Below are 17505 nucleotides of genomic sequence, written 5' to 3' on the forward strand. Positions count from 1 at the left end.
AACCCAAGGATAGGGGTACCTGGGCGGCTCAGTCGGTTAAGCAACTGACCTCAGCTCAGGTCATGATCTCATAGTTTGTGAGTTCGAGCCACTCCAACTTTAGTTGCTTAGGGCAACACATCTCATTAGTTGACTATTTTGATTGCTCAAGATACCAGTTACTGATTATATCTTCTGAAGGTATTCAATTAATCATAAGTTTTAGTTTATATAAATCTGGGATGCTATCTTGCTTTTAATCTTTTTTTCTTTTCTTTTCTTTGGAAGAATATTGCGTTATTTGGCTTCTTTTAGGTCTTATCAAAAAGTGACAAACAAACATAGTTCAGAGGAGCTATAGAAGGCCCAGGACAGACAGTCTGGCTTAAAAAATATTCGAAGAGCAAGAAGTGGCCTCAAATCAAAGACGAAATTCAGGCTGCTTCCAGTTAAATAAGTCTTCAGGTCAAGCCTCAATCAAAGGTATGGTTGGAAGACACAGTTTCCCTAGACAAAAGTAATTCTAAAAACATTAGAATTATACCCCAATATTCTGACTTGGAGTCCAAAGTATAGAGGGACTAATATCAAAGAGATTTGTGGAAATAGCTCCTGTATAATATTATAGAATATGAATTTATATATATATGCACAAATATCATATATCATATATACATATATATATGAACAACATAAAGCTTACAAAATTTCTAAAGGAGTTATACACATTTGGACTAACACTTCAAAATTAAAAGAAGCCTCTTGACCTCCAACTTTTTACAGATAAAAAAAGGCTGAAAAACGACTCAGCTGTCATCGTGGGCAATTTCTTGTCAAAAAGAAGAATGGTATAAAGGGCAGAACCAAAATCGCAGAGGTTGGAGCTAAGAGCTGTGGAGAACAGTGAATTAGAGAACCTCTCCTAGGGAACAGAGCTGGACGTGAGATAAGGAACATGTGATCTAGCAACACATGCCTGCTTGAATCTCAGAATTGCTCTGAACAAGTGATTGTGATGTGCTTTCTGCCCCACCCTTACCCCCACCCTCGGTTTTCCAGTGGGAGCATTTACTGTGGTTATTCTCTGCACCTCTTCCCATTGTATGTTGATGTGTGGGGGCTGATAACTTATATTTGTAGTTCACAGTTTCCCAGAATACAAGGAGCACAAAAAACCTATGTGATCTGGACTTTGAATCTGATTCTGTAATTTTTGCAGAGACATTTTGCCCTCTACCTTTTAGGCAGCAGAGGCCAGAACAGCAGGAACATTCTGACAAAATGTCCACTCAGGATGAGAGGGAGGCTCCTTTGGCAAGGTTCCCATTTTGCATTAGAAACACCTGAGAGGGGCCCCTGGGTGGCTCAGTCTGTTAAGCCCCTGACTCCAGCTCAGGTCATGATCTAGTGGTTGGTGAGTTCGAGTTCCATGTTGGGCTCTGCTCTGAAAGAGCAGAGCCTGCTTAGAATTTTCTCTCTCTCTCTCTCTCTCTCTCTCTCTCTCTCTCTCTCTCTCTCTCTCAAAAAATAAACATTAAAAAATTAGAAAAGAAAAAAAAAGAAATTACTGAGAGCTGGACACAATTAAAGCTCACTTCACCTACAATGTATGTTGATATGGAGAAATTAAATATGTCCTGAATTTTTTTTTTCCTTACCCATGAGATACAATATGTTCAGTGATACCAACAATTAATGCAGGAACTCAACTTATTCCTTTATGGATTAAATGAATGTTTATTGAGCATTTATTCTTCTCAAGGCACTCTTTAGGCATGAGATAGAGCCATAAGCAAGCATACCAGGTCAGTGCTGTCATTGAGGTACCCATCTGATGGGAAAGGGAGACAGACAGAAAAGAAGTGAACAAAAAAACCAATGACATACACTCAGATAGTAGGAAGTACAATGAGGAAAATAACATTGAGTAGGAGTAAACTTTTAACTGGCCAGGGAAGAGCCTCTGAGAAGGTGACACGAAGTTGACCTGGGCACCATGCAAAGCCATGCCATAATAAAGATTGTTCCACACAGAAAAAATAACAACAGCAGAGGCCCTGCATGAGGACTAAATTTGGTTTAATTGAATAATGGAAAGAAGGCCAGTGTAGTTGGACACAAGTATAGAAAGAATGGAAGAAAAATGATAGGAGATGGGGTTTGAGTGGGTGGGCAGGAGTCAGATCATAAGGAGTCTCCTATGCCATGGTGGGAGTTTGTATTATGTTCTACCTGCATGGAGCAGTCCTTAATAAAAACTGTTCTCTAAAGTAAACTGGAGTTTGCAAAAGACGATGTTGATGGTAATTTGATAACACAGGTACTCAATTATTGCTCACACAAACTCCAAACTTTGAAGCCAACAGAGACTGTGCGAGATTAAAGGGAGTGATCTAAGATTATCCACTGGCCAAAGCTCAGGCATCAGAATTCTTTGCCCCTGCCCTTAATGCAGTAGATCTTGATGTCTCAGCGGGCTGTAACTTCACCGGCCTCCATCTGTGGAACTAAGGTGTCCCTGACTTCAGGAGGCTGTCCCATTACGTCTAAATCTCCTGGATTTGCCCAGATATTTAATGATATCCTGAAAACAATGTTAATAGCAGAGAATTTTTCAAAGTCTTTTGCTCAGACATGAATTTCTAAAAAAAAACAAAAACAAAAACAAAAACAAACAAAACAACAACAACAGGGGTGGAGATTCTATTTCCAGATCTAGCCAAATATCTTCCAAACATACAGCAACCATGTGCCTGTTATATTAGGACTCTTAATGTTTAGTGCTCTGAAAACTAATCCCCAAGTTTCATCCAAAGCAGGGAAAGCGATGTTCAGGAAGCTGCCTGAAAATTTTCAGAGAGCAATTTTCATGCATTAGTGGATCATATATATGCACCACTTATGGGACAACTGATCCTTAAGAACTAGGGAGAAAACTATTGAGGTACTTTAACACTATTATTACAAATAAGTGTTAAAGGAATTCATTCATTCTTTCAGATATTTCTTGAGCACATACTACATGCTAAGCCCTGTGCCAGTACTTGAGAATTTAATGAAGAACAAGATAAATTCTCTGACATCAAGGAACTTTTATTCTAGCAACAATAATAACACTTAACATTTATTGTTTCTTGTATTCCAGCACTGTTACTAAGTGCATTAACTCATTCAATGGGAAATCTAGACAATAAACAAATAAGTAAACATACAGCAAGAGGTAATAAGGGATGTAAAGGAAAATAAAGCAGGAGATAGTAGATGAGTGGTGGCCTGAAAATATCTATGTCCTAGTCCCCACAACCTGTGAATGTGTTACCTTCCACAGCAAAAGGGACTTTGAAGATGCAGTTAATGATTATCCAGATGGGTCCAATGTAACCACAAGGATCCTTATAATAGGGAGGGAAGAAGGTCAGAGTCAGAAACAGAAGATAGAAGGATGGAAGCAGAGAGAAGATGCTTGGCTGCTGGCTTTGAAGATGGAAGGAGGGGCCATGAACCAAGAAATCCAGGCCACCTCTAGAAGCTGGAAAAGACAAGGAAATGGATTCTTCCCTGGAGCCTTCAGGAGGAACTCAAGCCTGTTGATGCCTTGATTTTAGTCCAGTGAAGCCAAATTTGGATTTCTGACCCCTGGCAATGTCAGATAAAACATTTGTGTTGTTTTAAGCCACTGAGTTAATGGTAATTTGTTGCAGCTGTAATAGAAAACTAATACACACAGTTACGGGAAGGTGAATGACGGAGGAGGGTCAGCAGTGGTCTCTTAGAGATGGTAATCTTTCAGCAGAAGGAGGGAGCCATCTGGTTGGCTGGCTGGAAAAGCATTCCAGCGAGAGGAAGCAGCAAGTCAAATGCCCTGAGAAGGGACTAGTCTCAGTGTGTCCGAGGACTAGTATGGAGGCTTGTGTGAGTGAGCAAGGTGGAGGGTATGAGTAAGTGACCTCAGAAAGGTAACCAGAGCCCAGATTATGTAGGGCCTTGTGCACTTGCCAAGAATTTTGAGTTTGTTCCAAGAGTGATGGGAGATCAGAAGAAGGTTGTGAGCAGGAAATGATATGATTTTGTTATTTTTAAAAAGGAGCAATGTGATTGCCAGGTGGAAAATAGACTCTGAGCTGGAGGAGGCAGTATAGGCAAAAGGGAAAGCAAAGAGCTGGGAGGTTGTTGATGTTGTCCAGGTGAGAGGTATAGGGGCACAGACTGGGAAAGCAACAGGCTGAAAGGAGTGTCTTTTGCAGATGGAATTGACAGGATCTGCCAGCGGATTGGATGTGAGGCCTGAGACAATGAGAAGAAATAAGAATGACATCAAGGATTTTGATGAACCTATTTGCTGAGATTTGGAAAGTTCTGGGAAGGATAGGTTTATAATGGAAAATCATAGATTTGGTTTTAGATATGTTATGTTTCTGATGGTTATTGGACAGCCAAGTGGTGATGTCAGGTAGGCAGTTGGACATAGAGCCTCAAGTTCAGGGGAGTGATTAGAGCTGGTGACATCTCTCAAGGAGCCCTGAGGAGAATGGGAAGCCATGGTGCTGATGCCCGTGTGGCTAATCCTGAGGACAGAGACCATTGGCACTGCAACCTTCAGAGCCCTGGGAGGGGACAGCTCATCAAGGGGAAAGACCAGAGCACAGCCATTACTTTCATCCTCAAGAAACATAAAGCCAGTGTTTCTGACTCTGACCTACTGAAGCAGGAGAAAGGGCAACTTGTAAAGGTCCTAAGAAGTAGCCACTGCCTTGACCTATTTGCCCTGGCTTTCAGTGAGCTTTGAAAATGCCAGTGAGCTCTGTGTTGAGGGTCCAACAGCTGTGAATACAAGATGCTGACTCCTTCCGCAAGGGCACCAACCTCCCCAGGAGTGACTGCTGGGCTGAGCCACCTGAAGCCTGCGTGGGTTCAGCAGCAGCTGCACTTCTGCTCCAAGAAACAGCTCTCTGCCATCAGATCAAACAGAGGCTCTTCCCTGCTTCGCTTGGAAGCTTGGGGATTTGTTTTCAGAGCATTAAGCGGTAAGAGTCCCAGCTTAACTGGCACACAGGCGCTTCAGCTCTGAAAGGGATTTGGCTAGGCCTCCAGTCTCCCTCCCTGGTTGTTTGAAATCCAAGTTTGAGCAGAGAACCTTGAGACACTCCTGCTGCCATGCGCTCTTCTGTCTGGTTTTGCGGTGTGAGCAGGACAAGAAGAGAATGAGAGGAGCTTGCGTAGCTGAAGTCGCTGGTTCGGCACCAGCACCCTGGAGCTACATCCACGAGTCTTCAAACTCAGTTTGCTCTTTACCTCCCTCACCCCTACCGTTTTCTTGATACAATTATTCTGACTTTCTAAAAAGGCTGCTGACTGACCTCCCATGATGCTCCTCTTCCAGAGAACTCCGTTTCTCTGTTTCATTGTCACAATTTGTCAGCTCCCTGTGAATACACTGCTTTCAGCAGTGATTCTCCGGCCTAGCTGAACATTGGAATCACCTGGAGGGCTTTAAAAACTCCTGAAGTCTGGGTCCCATCCCAGAGATTCCAATTTAATTGTCTTCAAGTGTAGCCTGGGCCTCTGGATTTTTTTTCAACTCCCTACCGGTAACTCCAACGTGCAGCCACAGTTGAGAACCGAAGCCTCCAGACTCTGTGCTAACAAATTATCAGCTAATTTCATGAATCTCTACTATCAGAAGTAAGGGAAGGATAAACCCACCCCCCAGGGCTCTCTCCATTTGCAGGTAACACTACACTGTAGCAACAGCCTTCCAGAGAACAAGCCCGGCTGCTTGTAATCTCCCTCCAGAGAGTGCCAGATCCAGGCAAAGACGAGTTTGCAAAGGAGAACTCTTCCGGGAAATTAGGACCCTCAACACTGACAGCACAAAGGCACCTTTTATTCATTAAGGTGTTTTTTTTTTTTTCCTATTCCAGTATAGTTATCATCCAATATATTAGTTTCAGGAGGACAATATAACGATTCAACAATTCTAAACATTACTCAGTGCTCATTATGATAAGGCACCTTCTGTTTGTCAGGTGAGAATCTGTGAATGTAAACCAGAGACTTTGGCTTCCTCTCGGGGCTTTTGGGAAATGAGCTCTCTCTACCAGGTGCATAAGATCAGCTAACTACCGAGGGTGTGCCAGTACGGTTATATAGCATGACCTCTGCCTTCTGAGGGAGCCCACTGGGAAGCAGGTGGGGAAACGAGAAGCCCTTGCCACTCAAAGTGTGTCCCGAGGACCAGTGGCATGGGCGTCGCCGTCATCCCGGGGCTTCTTAGCAATACAGCCTTTTGGGCCTCCTCTCAGACCTCAACAGTAAGAAACTGCATTTTAACAAGATGCCCAGGGGGTAAGTTTGAGAAGGGAGTGCGTACAGAACTGTGGGAAACGCAGTGCACTAAATCCTACTGAACAGGGAGGGCTAGGCGGAGGGAGCCACTTCTTCGTCTGCCTGCACTGGGGACCTTTAGTAGTGAGCGGCAGCGACCCGAAGCCGGCGGCCCAAGGTGCCGGACTAGGTCCGGGTGGCCCCGCCTGCCTGCCCCGCCTCCCTCCTGGGTCTCTGCCCTGCGCGCGGTTGCTGTGGCAGCGCCGGACGCAGATCGAGCCGAGGCTGCCGCGGCCTCCACCTCCGCCTCCAAAGGCCTCCCCAGACCCCAGGCTGCTGCTCAGCTAGCGTCTCCGCCATGCCTCGGGGGAGGCGCGGCGGCCGGGTGAGCGCCCTGGAGGGCGGCCCGGAGGAGGAAGCGCCCCCGGCGGCGGCCGCGGTGCCCTCGGCGCTGTGGGCGTCCCAGCTGCAGCCGGAGGCGGCGGCCGGGCAGATCCTGCTGCGTGGCATCTTCGAGATCGGGAGGAGCAGCTGTGATGTGGTGCTGAGCGAGCGGGCCCTCAGGTGGCGGCCCATCCAACCCGAGCGCCCCGCGGGTGAGTGTCCCGGCACCTTAACCTCCAGCCTTGTCTCCTCCCTGCACCTTCGCCCGCGCCTCCTCTCCGCCCTCCCCAGGCTCCTCCCCCCCCTCCCCCCCTCCCCGTCGCGAAGCCCCCGCCCGCTCCTTCCGAACTGGGGAGAGCAGTCTAGTCTCCTCGCGGCCCCGGGGGCCCCAGGCTACACGCCCCGCCCGCCTGGCTCCCCGCCTCTGGGTGCATTCCCTGGAGCAAAGTCACGGTCAGCTTCTGCTCTAGGAGGCCGAAAAAAGAATTGAGCCCCAAAGGGCCGGTGTTTTCCAAACTGCGGGAAGGTCCTGTCCTCTCCTTCGCTCCAAACTGGTGGAGTTTGAATCCATCAACCTCTGCCCGTCCCCTGAAAGTATAACCACTTTACAGAGTACATCTACACGTGGGTTCTGAATCGAACTCTCACTTTGTTGACTTCCGAAACTTTAATCCCCTTTTGGGCCCTCTGGACTTCTCCATCCCTCACATTACTTGCCTTGTCTAGAATTAAGCTCTCTACCTACTAGAAACCCTTGATTTTTTTTTTTTTTTAAGTGTTGACTTTAAAGTCCTCATGCTGCTTATCGCACTCGCCTTTTATTGACTTGACTTTAGTTATTTGGAAATGTTACAGTGCTGTATTTACAACAACTATTTCAAGTCTTCGTCGAGAGAAGATTGCTCAAAAAACCTTCGCTGTGACACTGTCTCTCCTGGCTAAATACAAACTTAAATTATTTTTAAAACATTGCCTTCCGTTGCAAAACCAGGCGCCCTGTACTACTTCTAGTAAAGTATAGAAACATGCCACTGTTCTAAAGTTTCCCGTGCAAAAAAAGCTAACAAATGCACTGAGTAGGCTTAACTAAAATTACCTTCTACCTTAATTAAAATGTTTTCAGGTGTCATGAAAACCAAGGTAGAATGTTTTATTGAACCTCTGAGTTAAAACCGAGGGATATGGATGTAGAATTATTCCGTGAAGTTTTTAAGTCCGTTTGAATTTGGGAGATCTAGAAGTTTCTAAGTTATATGAAGTTTAGGTTAGCCTACAAGAGCCAGCTTAACCTACAATGAAGGTGAAATACTACAGAATTTAAAACGAGACCTTGCTCAGTGAGAGCTCATATAAATAAGTGTTGCGGTACTGGGACACAAAAAGGCAAATAATGACACGAAAAAAGAAATGCTGTTGTAAATTAAGTGGTGATGGAGGAAAAGCAGGCTTGCTTTGTGTTCATGAAAGTAGAATTTAAAAACTATACAGGTTGAAAGTTTTGATTGTTTTTTTTAAACTTTGCTCGAAACCCCTTACTTTTCTTTCACCTAGGTGTATTTTTTCTTAATGAAGGCCTAGTGTGCAAACTTCTTCAGGCCTTTAAAATTGGAAGTATGGAATCCTAGCACCTTAGTTAAGAACCTATATTTATATATATATTTTTTAATTTTTTTTTAACGTTTATTTATTTTTGAGACAGAGAGAGACAGAGCATGAACGGGGGAGGGGCAGAGAGAGAGGGAGACAAAGAATCGGAAGCAGGCTCCAGGCTCTGAGCCATCAGCCCAGAGCCCTACACGGGGCTTGAACTCGCTGACTGTGAGATCATGACCGGAGCCAAAGTCGGCTGCTTAACTGACTGAGCCACCAAGGCACCCCAAACCTATATTTATAAACAGATGATTTACCTAGTAAAAGGAGTGGGGAAAAGAAAAGGGAGTAAGAGGTATATTTAAATGAAATGATCTCTGATGTAGAATTAGTTTAGATGTGAATGCTGAAAGACCAAGGAGATTGTCCAGATAATAGAGGATAAGTTGTGTCAAGGTTACCATGCTTGGGAGGACGGGGTATAGGAGGATGTAGTAGGGGAGACCATGGGTCTATTGGTCCCGGACCGTGACTGGCGGCTCCAGGAAGGGTGGGGGTGGAGTGGTGTGGGATCACCGGGCTTTATTAGATCATACATAGGAAATATTTGCAACACCACTCAGTTTTTGAATCTCAGAGTACCTTAGTTGCTGCTTTTAAAAGTAGATTTCGTTTTTTAGAGCAATTTTAGGTTCACTGCAACATTGAGCAAAAGGTACAGAGATCTCCCATATGTTCTCTGCCCCCTACACATGCACGGCCTCCTCCATTATCCACATTCCTCATCAGAGTGGTACATTTGTTACAATTCATGAACCTACGTGAACACATCATCTCCCGAGTCCATAGTTGATGTTACGGTTCGCTCTTGGTGTCGTACATTCTGTGGGTTTTGACAAATTTGTAATGATGTGTGTCTTGGGGTTCCCCAGGGAAACAGAAGCTTGGCTGTATGTTTGAGGAGATCTACCCTGGGGTTACGGAGGCTGAGCTCTACCACCGTATGCCATTTGCAAACTGGAGAACTGGGAAAGTCAGTGGTATAATTCAGACCAAATCTGAAGGTCTGAGAACCAGGAGAGCTGATGGTTTAACTCTCAGACTGGATCTAGATGGGGAAAAGGAAAGCTGTTCGGAACCTGTTTTGTTTGCTGTCAGTACCTGGAAGAGTACCTGACACGAAAACCATTGTTGAATGAATTTGTTAACTGGCCTCATGAACCTTACTTTTGCCTACTGCGTTGCACTACTGACTACACAGCTACTTGTGACTTTTCATCACCTGCAAGAGTATCCTCTCCCTTTTTGTTAAGGTATTGGAATTCTTTTCTATAAAAACATTCTTAAGCTAATGTTGGCCTACTTCTCCACTGTGGGTATCCTGGCCAGAAGGTTCCATCGTGCTAAGCTGCAAGGTGGTAAGCACTGACCTGGACATAGATTGACCAGGATGCCACCACTATGATACAAAATGTGTACACAAAAGGGCATCATCTGTTCAGGAAATGTTAACCACAAACTGCTTAATGATCTTTCTATTGGAATCTTAAAATTTGACCATTTGTGAAATCATGAGTTTATGCATGTGAGCATAAAGTAATTACTGAGTTAGCTGTGACCTAGAAAGGAACAGAATCCAGAAGAAATAGAGGGATCAGGTGAGTTTTTTGAGGCTTCGTGAGAAAAGTCAGGCAAGTCTGGGGCATGGAACCCAGACCAGGCAAAGCAGATCAAGGGTAGTACCACAGTGTGGGTAGCCCCCAACGGTCTCTGAAATTGGGGAATAAGGTGTCAAAAATTAAGGGCGCACAGAAAGGTAACATGGGCAGATGTATTAGACAACTTTGCATATTTTATAATGTAGCCCTTCACTTGTGCTCTTACTGGATCAAATACATTCCGAGTTCAATATTTTCAAAAATATCACAGATTGCCTGTTGGCATTGTTCTAAATCTCAGCCAAGGACAAATTTCTAGGCATGTTTGCTTAGCAAGTAGTAAGCTTCTATTTGAAATGTTAGATGGAAGCAGAAGATAGAAGCATTTTTGTGCATCCCCAAATCGGGATCTGCTTACTGTACTGTGTGACTGGGTGATAATGCTTTCCCAAAAAGGAAAAGCTACGGGTGAGGAGAGTTAGTAATGAGTAGGATTACACTGTATTAAGCTCAAATTTTAGTACAGTTAAGAATGATCAATTTAGGGGGGCACCTGGGTGGCTCAGTCGGTTAGGCGGCCGACTTCGGCTCAGGTCATGATCTTGCGGTACGTGAGTTCTAGCCCCGCGTCGGGCTCTGTGCTGACAGTTCAGAGCCTGGAGCCTGCTTCATATTCTGTGTCTCCCTCTCTCTGACCCTCCCCTGTTCATGCTCTGTCTCTCCCTGTCTCGAAAATAAATAAACGTTAAAAAAAAAATTAAAAAAAAAATGATCAATTTAGGAATTTCTGTGACACGAATGCCAAATGCCCAGAAATGTGTCTGCCATTTCACAGTGGGAACTTGACCATTTACTAATGGATAGCACCTTGACATAGGAAAAACACGATGGGATCTTTTATAGGCTCCCTGCTCCAGCTGTCTGTACTCTCCTGTCTGTGATGTAGGAACATTTTCAGGAGTGGGCACCAAAGGATATGAGGTCTTGTCTGCGACTAACAGGACCATAACTGACTTTGGGCAAGTAACTTAATTCCACTTTTTCATCTGCAGAATGAGGCATTTATATTACAGTTGACTCTTGAACAACTTGGGTTGGAACTGTAGAGGTCTACTTACACACGAGTTTTTCTTTCTTTCTTTTTTTTTTTTTGATGCAGTACAGCACTACAAATCTTTTAAGATTTTCTTGACATTTTTTTGTAGCTTTATTGCAAGAATACAGTATACAATACATTTAGCATACAAAGTATGTCTTAACCATATCCTGGGTAGGGCTTCTGGTCAACAGTAGGCTATTAGTAAGTTTTGGGGGAGTCCAGAGGTAGACGTGGACTTTTGACTGTATGTGGGTCACCACCCCTAACCCTTGCATTGTTCAAGGATCAGCTGTATATAATCATTGAAAACCAACTCTCAAGTTGCGTTTTAAAGAAAATACCTATTTTTATTGACTTCAGATGTTAGGACATCGTAGGTAAGTCTCTGGTTTGAATGCTCAAGGGTCAACGGTGTGATGTATGGGAGGAGGTGTTGTATTTTCCAGCAGGAGCTTCTCCACCCTCATGAACTTCTAATTAGAAGAAACATGGGAAATATGGGCCCCTTGCTCCCCTTCCCCAGCTTCAGGGCATAGTGATGAGAGGTGTGAGGGTCATCTCAGCACAGGGCCTGCCTTGAGAGAGGAAGAAACCATTTTCTGATAGAAAATTATTGGTCAAGCTAGTCATCAGACTTTTTATGGGCAAAAGGACTAGCTTAGCTTCGATATCCATTTCCTCTACCTTAAAAAAAGTTGTTTTTTAATGTTTATTTCAGAGAGCAAGAGAGAGACAGAATGTGAGCAGGGGAGGGGCAGAGAGAGAGAGGGAGACACAGAATCTGAAGCAGGCTCTAGGCTCTGAGTGGTCAGCACAGAGCCCGACATGGGGCTCAAACCCATGAACTGTGAGATTGTGACCTGAGCTGAAGTTGGATGCTTAGCCGACTGAGCCACCCAGGTGCCCCTCATTTCCTCTACCTTTTAATCAAAGTTCAGGGCAAGGATTTTACAGTATGTCCGATCAGCATCTGAAAATTATGTTTTAAATATTAAAAACAAAGAGTTTCAAATCTTAGGGCTTAAAAATCTCTATTTTTCATGGACTTACTACTGCAGGTTACACAATTTCATGTTAGGTTTTTCGAAAGGGTTGTTTGTAACTCAGCTCTTAGCTGAGTTGAAGGAGAGCAGTAACCAGAAAATCTGAGAAAGCTGGGCTACAAATTAAGGTCTCTTTTATGAGAGTTAAAATGATTTGCTTTATATTTGCTGGAAACTTACCAATGTGAAAGGTAGTGTGGGAAAATGTGAAGATGAGAAAATAATTTAAAAACAAGAGTAAATGGTTGTTTGGGACTTAGCAGGGCTGGGTACATTCTAAGTATTAATCTGCCTAAGCTGTTTGGGAACAGATGTACGTGAAACAGATCCCAGTCTTCTGTTGTGTACATCCAAAGTGAGACATCTGTCGGTGGACCTTGTGGTCAGAAATAATGGAAGCAGGGGTTAAACCCCAAAATGACCTGTTATGTGAATTATTGAAGGATTAATTACTCAGTAAAACCTGATGCTTTGATTCATCAGTGTACATGTTAAGAAAATACTGCTTTAAAAAAATTGACAATCTGTTCCTACACTGTCAAATTTGAAGGAATTTTTAAAAGATGGGTGTGAAAAATCAAGCTCACCCTGTAACTGCATGTACTGTTAATGAAGTTTTTAAATGCTTTGGAAGGTCTGTTAACCTATTATATAAATATTAAGTAGTTATATTGTATAAATATTAGCTTTTCATTAAAGTAAATTGGTCCACACAGAGAAACAAATGCAGAATGGATCTCTAAAGCATGACCGTGGAGTTAAATTTTCTTTGGTGATGGAATGTTCTGTATCTGAACTGTCCAGATTGCACCATCTATGTGTGGCTATTATACCTGAAATGTGGCTAGTGTGACTGAATAACTGAATTTTTATTTAATTTTAATTTGATAGCTGCATATGGCTAGTGGTGATCACATTGGACACCCTGGCTTTAATGCATGCAGAGTTGAAATCGTTTGTTTCCTTTATTCCTAGGTATTGGTTTTAATCTTTATAGGAAGGTAAAATTTCAAATCTTAATGTACAATTGATATGGTTATACGACCTGAGCTACCTATTTAAGGATAAATCCACTTAATCCAGAAATGTCAAAGTGGCAAAGTCCTTTCACGTATTTTGTGAATACAAAAAATACTTTGTTTATTGCAAATCATTTGATAGTAAAGTTGAAGTCTTGTCTATAAAAATTGTATTATTCCTCATAGTTATTATTTGAACTGAAATTCAGCAAACTTAATCTCTTTCTTACTATAAAAATAGTATATACAAAATAACTGCCCTGGCCTGTGTACCTTGACCCCCGAGGAGTCTGCATATTAATGTTATTCCTTAACCATGTGGCACTATCTGAAGGCAAGTACTTTGAAAAACTTGATCTATTATGTCCCCCTTCTTTTTGCCCTCCCCTACATGGGATCTTTGGGGCTACAATTGGCACATAAATACCTTCCTAGGAGTGGGGAACAGTACTTGTGCTGAAGCCAAGGGACTTAAAAATTGAGGGTCCAATGGCTGGATCAAGGTCAGTAAACCAGAGAGGTAAATCCAGATGGGATTGTCTGAAGCGGGAAGATCTGAAGTGACTTGCAGAAGTTTAAACGTAAAGCTAAAGAGTCAAAGAGCCATGGCAGTAGGTAGAGGGGTTGACAGATACTTTGGGTATTCAGGAGGATAGTATTGCCTCGACTAGGCATTTTTGTGCCCTCTGCAATTTGGGAGAACGGACCATCGTTGTTTAAAAGACTAGGGATACAGCTGGGTGGCTCAGTAGATTAAGTGTCTGACTTCAGCTCAGGTCATGATCTCCCAGTTTGTGAGTTTGTACCCCATGTCAGGCTTGGTGCTGACCGCTTGGAGCCTGCTTTGGATTCTGTGTCTCCCTGTCTCTCTGCCCCTCCCCTTCTTACGCTCTGTCTCTCTCTGTCTCTCCTGTAGGAATAGGAGATGTCTACTGGGGGCACATGTCTGGGAAAGATAAAAGGTGGGGGGAGACAGATTGGGAGGGATACCCTTGTGACTCTGAGACCTATAAAAGGAGGATAAGGCAGGCAGGGGCAGGGAGAGCCTTGGCCCATGATGCATATCTGGTCAGGTCTCTGCTTACCTATGGTGAGATTTTGGGGGAAAAGACTGCCCATTAAGAGTCCTGCCTTGAGCATAAATAGCCAAACATCAGCTGTGTTTAGTCATGGGAACAGTGTGACCTCAGCAACAAAGCTTAGGAGAAGCCTTGAAGGGACCAACAGCTGGAGGCTGGCTGTTAGCTAACTACACTCTTTGCAGCAGAAAGGAAAGTTCTTCCTCAAAGGGACAGGACGGCAGCTGCAGTGACCAGTGAGGTTTACTGTCATCGTTATGAACTCAGGTATTCAAATGTATTAAATAGGCTTCAATTTGCAGCAATGCCAGTTCTTACTGATTCTCAAGTTGTCCTAATTTCTGGCATTTTGGATGTATGGGAACCCCTCCAAGTTGACTTCTAAGTTTTTTTGACATTCCCTTGGCTGTCTCTGATAGCTTTCTTGCTTTCTTGAATGGCAAGATATTCCAGGCTAATCTACATGTCATGCCCCAGACATAGCATCAACCTGATCATTAAAAGGAAGCTTAGTGGGGCGCCTGGGTGGCGCAGTCGGTTAAGCGTCCGACTTCAGCCAGGTCACGATCTCGCGGTCTGTGAGTTCGAGCCCCGCGTCAGGCTCTGGGCTGATGGCTCGGAGCCTGGAGCCTGTTTCCGATTCTGTGTCTCCCTCTCTCTCTGCCCCTCCCCCGTTCATGCTCTGTCTCTCTCTGTCCCAAAAATAAATAAAAAACGTTGAAAAAAAATAAATAAAAAAATAAAAGGAAGCTTAGTTCCTTTGAGTAGGGGTATTTAGAGACCACAATTTGAGGTCCAGTTGTGCTCATTGCTAATATTTTCCGTTTTCCAGTTTTTTCAGAAACAGCAAGGAAGTATGTATTTTTCTTTCAAAAAGAAAACACATCATGGAATTATGCTGATACTTCCAGTTGAAATTCAGGACTAAAAGGTGTTTACTTTGTCTCCTTTCTGCTATCCTTAAAATCTTGATTTCTAAGTCAACAGTATCATTGCCAACCATATCATTGCTCATTTGCTTTATCTTGTAACATGTGTAAATCACAGAATAACAACACCAATGCTACCATTAACAGTACAACTTCTGAAAGTCATTTAAGATCATTCTGTAATTTTTTATTGTTGTGTATAGAGTACATACCAGGGTATGTGCTGTGTGTAGTCAAATTACTGGGGTTTAAAAAAAATGTTTTTAATGTTTTATTTATTTTTGAGAGATACAGAGTACAAGCAGGGGAGGGGCAGAGACAGAGGGAGACATGGAATGTGAAGCAGGCTCCAAGCTCTGAGCTGTCAGCATAGAGGCCAATGCAGGGCTCGAACCCATGAACTGTGAGATCTTGACCTGAGCCGAAGTTGGATGCTTAACCGACTAAGCCACCCAGGTGTTCCAAATTACTGTGTTTTAAAGATGCTTACAGTCCTCCCTATCTGTGATGTTATATCCTCAACCCAGGATGCAGAATTGTCTATTTACATTTGTGGGTTTTTGGTTTTTTTTAATTTATTTATTTATTTTTTTAATTTTTTGGGACAGAGAGAGACAGAGCATGAACGGGGGAGGGGCAGAGAGAGGGAGACACAGAGTCGGAAACAGGCTCCAGGCTCCGAGCCATCAGCCCAGAGCCGGACGCGGGGCTCGAACTCACGGACCGCGAGATCGTAACCTGGCTGAAGTCGGACGCTTAACCGACTGCGCCACCCAGGCGCCCCTATTTACATTTGTTTTTGATTTTTGGCATTACTTCTTTAAAATTCAATTTTATTTTGTAATTATATAAACTATTTATAGGGTTCCAGACTCAAACTTACTAAACAAACTATATTCTGGGAAGTATAACTTTTTATCTGTGTCCTTTCTACCCTTTTCTTCCTTCCTATTACAGGTAAGCTTATTTGTGTTTTCAAATTTTGGGGTTGTTCTTTTGTAAATATAAGCAATCGTGTATGTGTATATACTTATATGCATATGTATATATATTCTCCTTACCCAACTCCTACCCCACTTCCTTAAATGCATGGTAGCATACCATATTTTTTTTTCCACCTTACTTTCTTTTTAAATTAACAATATATCTGGCATATCACTCTAGGGTGAGAGTCTACGTTTCCTTTTATATCTGCACAAAAATCTATTGTGTACTATAGTTTATGGAAAGATTGGGTTGTTTCTAGCCTTTTTTTTGCCATGGAAAATAGTGGTGTAATGAAAAACCTTATGTGTCCATTTGATTTTTTTTTCAGTATATTTTTGGAATAGATTCCTAGAAGTGGGATTGTTGACTAAAAGAATAAATGCGTATGTAATTTTTATTAGATTTTATTTTTTAGAGTTACGTTTTAGGTTCACAGCAAAGTTGAGTAGAACATGCAAAGATCTTCCATGCACTCCATGCCTGCCTGTATACCTTGCTCAGTATTTCCAAATTACCTCATAAGAATTGTACTATTTTGCCTTTGTGTCATTGTTGTATCAGGGCACCTGTTTCTGTGAAGTTTCTAAAGAGTATATTGTGAAACTTCTAAAAAACCTATCTGATGAGAAAGGGTATCTCAGCATAGTTTAATTTGTGTTTTTCTCATTAAATCATTCATACTTTTAGCTTCTTTCTTCCCCAGTTAGGGAGCACCTACTATGTGCTGAGTTTTCTGATAGGTTCCAGAGATGCTATAATCAATTCGACATAGTTTTTGCTTCCAAGTGTTCATAATCTGCAGGAAGATTTACCAGAAAAATTACTGATGGTCTATTTTATGTGCAATTGAGATATTATAGGGCATTATACACACACATGGAAATGTAACTAAAGGAGAAAATCATTTTGTTGGGAGGCGGAGGAAGAGGTCAGGTAAAGGTACAGAGGAATGTGAGGGTAAACTTGAATATGGGCCTTGAAGCGTGGCTAGGGATTGGCAACAGAAAAGAGTAAGGAAACCGTTCTAGGAAAATAACTTTTTTGGCAGGGGGAATATCAGGAGAGCATGTTTTGACCCATTTGGAAAATAAGACCATAGTCTGTGAAGAGAGTGTTAATGGAAGAGATGACAGTGCTTGGTGATAAGTCAGTGGTTTGTATAAGGCCCTGAATAACAGGCTAGGAAGTTGGTGTCTAAACCTAAGGGGTAGCAAAATCTGAAGGTTTTTGTTCTTTAAGTGAGTTTGGGTTTCGAGAAGACCATCATGGAACCAGGATGGATTTTAAATGGGCAGTACACTGGAGAGCCTATTTCAGTGACTAGTATACCAGAAGATCCAGGAATAGTGTGTATGTGGCAGGGAGAATGGAAATGTGAGGCTAAGTGAAGGGATATTGTCAGAGAATTTGGAGG

The 17505-nt window shown here is 42.9% G+C and overlaps 1 protein-coding gene across 4 annotated transcripts in view; it reads left to right on the top strand.

Annotated features, from left to right (window-relative positions):
- Positions 1-6168: 6168 nt before the first annotated feature.
- CERKL (ceramide kinase like) overlaps positions 6169-17505 on the top strand; it is a 109570-nt gene continuing 98233 nt past the window's right edge. For 2 of the 4 annotated variants that reach the window (XM_058712392.1, XM_058712402.1), the window contains exon 1: positions 6381-6899. In XM_058712392.1, the coding sequence (XP_058568375.1) occupies positions 6662-6899 (238 nt within the window). In that variant the 5' untranslated portion in view covers positions 6381-6661. Of the gene's footprint in view, positions 6900-17505 lie in introns of all 4 variants that reach the window. The other 2 variants (XM_058712409.1, XM_058712414.1) reach the window with 2 other exon arrangements.

The sequence above is a fragment of the Neofelis nebulosa genome, chromosome 2 (genome assembly GCF_028018385.1).
Source record: "Neofelis nebulosa isolate mNeoNeb1 chromosome 2, mNeoNeb1.pri, whole genome shotgun sequence".
NCBI lineage: Eukaryota > Metazoa > Chordata > Mammalia > Carnivora > Felidae > Neofelis > Neofelis nebulosa.